The sequence below is a fragment of the Diaphorina citri genome, unplaced genomic scaffold (assembly GCF_000475195.1).
Source record: "Diaphorina citri unplaced genomic scaffold, Diaci psyllid genome assembly version 1.1 scaffold2796, whole genome shotgun sequence".
Taxonomy (NCBI): Eukaryota; Metazoa; Arthropoda; class Insecta; order Hemiptera; family Psyllidae; genus Diaphorina; species Diaphorina citri.
Window position 1 is genome coordinate 1 of NW_007380213.1, and position 3,177 is coordinate 3,177.

The following is a 3,177-nucleotide window of genomic DNA, read 5'->3' on the forward strand; positions in this document are numbered from 1 at the left end:
TATCCCATCAGGATAAAATCCGCCCCAGGCGGGAATCGAACCCACGGCCTAGCGCTTACAAGGCAGACGCACTACCAATTAAGCTAACTAGGCTGGCTAGGGGTATGCTTAGTTTAATGATAATGCTCTCGGTTGCCATGCAGAAGGTCCTGGGTTCAATGCCCACTATTGGCCAAAAAAAAGCACTCATAATTATTTTGATTGCAATATTCCAATAGGTTATCTTGTGGTCTCCATAAGCTTGCCCCAAAATAGGAACTATTGTGTCTCTTCTTGCCCATCCGATGAGGAGCATAAGTAGGTATTATGGAATGGGCATGTTATGACATAGACAACACAAGTCTACGAGTCTAATCTGGCAGTGTTTTCATGGCTACCAAATGAAAACAGCTGTGAAATCACCCCTTCCCCCAAGTGTCCAATTCGAAATAACTCCACTGAATTTTCTTGTCACACTCAGACTCGAACCTAAGTCCCCTGAATTACGAATCCAAGCCCATCTGATGAGGAAGCATAAGTAGGTATTATGGAATGGGCAATGGGCAGGCTATGACACAGACAACACAAGTCTACGAGTCTAATCTGGCAGTGTTTTCATGGCTACCAAATGAAAACAGCTGTGAAATCACCTCCTCCCCCAAGTGTCCAATTCGAAATAACTCCACTGAATTTTCTTGTCACACTCAGACTCGAACCTAAGTCCCCTGAATTACGAATCCAATGTTCTACCTCTGAGCTATCTGTGTTACCTACCTAATTATTTTAACCTATGTTACTTGTTCCTTAGATCAATCAAATAGCCACGGCCCCAGACACATTTCGACTGAAGTTACTACAAGAAGTAGCCGGTACCCGTGTGTATGATGAGAGGAAAGAAGAGTCCTTCACTATTCTCAAAGGTGAGTCTATGTGGTGTGATTCATTTGCCTCCTACACCCAAGGCATGTTGGCCCTCCTACACCAAAGGCATGTTGGCATGTTGACGCTCCTACACCCAAGGCATGTTGGCATGTTGGCCCTCCTACACCCAAGGCATGTTGGCATGTTGGCCCTCCTACACCCATGGCATGTTGGTGGAGAATGTAGAGGTTGAGGAATAGGCTGCAGTGTGGAAAATAATGCCTAATAACCACTTGTAGCTTATGAATTGGGTACCCAATATTGAACAAAAAATTGAGAAGTATGTACATTACCTGACGAAGCACCACTTGCTTCAGCTTCCATTTTTGGCATTTGATATTTTTGATGCTCAAACTCAAATGAAGCTCTTAGTGTTTTGTGTTTGTAATCAGATTCTATTTACATTAATTCCTCTTTTAACTGTTTCACAGATTTCTGAATTTCTTATTTCAATATTTTTAAATTTTAAACTTTTTCAACTTTTGAACATAACCTCAATCAAGGAACGTGATTTTTTTGTTGGCTCAAAAATGGCCAAGTTTCGTCTGGACGCGGCTTGACTACGCATGGGTGCGCAGTTTTCAAAACGACGCCATCTTGTGTTTGGCAACAACAAAAAAAGTGCGCACAAAATTTGAAAAAGAAACGAAAACACCAAAAAGCTTCTCCAGCCGTCCGAAATTTGGCTCAAATTTAACGAAATTACGGAAAGTTCGTTAAACTTTCGGCCAACGGACTATTTACATTTAAATTTAACGGACAAAAAACCAAAAACACCAAAATGTAAAGTTGAAAGTTCTGACAGTTGTCCCCGTTATAAATTGAAGCCTCAAATTTAACTTCCAACAAATCAGTACAAAAAATCAATAAATCCGTGGAAAATGTACATCAAACAGGTAATTATTTTATTAATAACCATCCTAGTTAGGTTTGAGTAGAGATGTGTAAAGACTGACTGAATTAAAAGACTTAAATCCCACACAAAGACTGAATGACTTAAACATTAAACAGTCCCTACTCAAAATACCCAGTCCCAAAACTCCCAATCCTAAGATTTGAATTTGATTGAATTGAATGAATGGAATGAGAAGTTTATATTCTTTTCGGCAATCTCCGTGGTGAGTTATGATTTATGAATATTAATGATCTTTTTTATTTTCCTCTTTCTCTTCCTGCAATCTGCCTCTCCCCTCTCCACCTGCCTCTACTAAATGGAGCAATCTGATTGGTTACACTGAGATGCGAGGACTGCTTCTATGCCTTCTATACAATCACACTAGAATTCAGTCCCAGTCTTTCCAGTCCCTGTGTATAATCCAAGCATGTACCTACTTGGGAAGTTGGGATTTTACACAGGGACTGGAAAAACTGGGACTGAATTAAAAGATTCAACTCCCAAGGTGGACTTGATTGTAATGAATTAAATCAATCTTGGGACTGGGATTTTGCATCTCTAGGTTTAAGGGTAGTATGTCTCCCCTGTTTGATTACCACCCTTGTTGAACTTTATCCTAAGCAGGTAGGGTTTGTTCTCGGAACAGCAAGCTTTCTCCTATTCTGCCCCCCCTTTCCCCCTTGATTTTGGGATTACAAGACCTAGAGACCTCTATTGCTAGAGTTCCCTCTATCTTCTAAATTTTATCTTTTCCTACGTTATTAGGTATCTTACAATTTATCTTTATCAATTTCAGGTCATTATTCATGGATTCAAAAGTTACAAGGAGCAAACTGTAGTGGAACCATTTGACAAACGACACAATGTAGTTGGTCAGTATTAGTAAAAAAAAAAAAAAATCAATAGTTATAATTTACAACACTTAAAATTAAACCACAGTGTTGTAGCACAATCATCTACATATTAGTTGCTGATTCAGTAATTTATGTCCAAGATTAACCAAGAAACTATACTCCACACTGTGTATTGTTAGTTGTTATTTACATTTTTGATGAAGTACCTATATCATACCTACTTATAATGCTGTCACTAATCGCTAGGTAGGTACTCACATATCAAATAGACAAAAATCTGTGGGATAGTATCTGTCATCCTTCTAAGATAGAATGCACTCTAAAATCCATGCATAAATTAACTAGAAAGCTCTTTTAAACAAATGCATACTGACAATAATTTGTTTTGTTTCTTTACAGTTGGCAGAAATGGATCTGGAAAGAGTAATTTCTTCTTTGGTAAGTTTTATAGGTCCTATATTAAGGAAGTAAGAAACCTACCTTGAAATTTAGATCTGCAGAAGGCAAAAGTGCTGCTGAAATAGACAC

The 3,177-nt window shown here is 38.6% G+C and overlaps 1 protein-coding gene across 1 annotated transcript in view; it reads left to right on the top strand.

The window, feature by feature from the left end:
* Positions 1-1,545: 1,545 nt before the first annotated feature.
* Positions 1,546-3,177, top strand: part of LOC103519554 (structural maintenance of chromosomes protein 3-like) — a gene marked incomplete at its 3' end in the record, with an annotated part of 26,117 nt that continues 24,485 nt past the window's right edge. The window contains exons 1-3 of the mRNA XM_026831015.1: positions 1,546-1,796; positions 2,592-2,667; positions 3,049-3,087. Coding sequence (XP_026686816.1) covers positions 1,782-1,796; positions 2,592-2,667; positions 3,049-3,087 — 130 coding nt within the window. The remainder of the gene's footprint in view (positions 1,797-2,591; positions 2,668-3,048; positions 3,088-3,177) is intronic.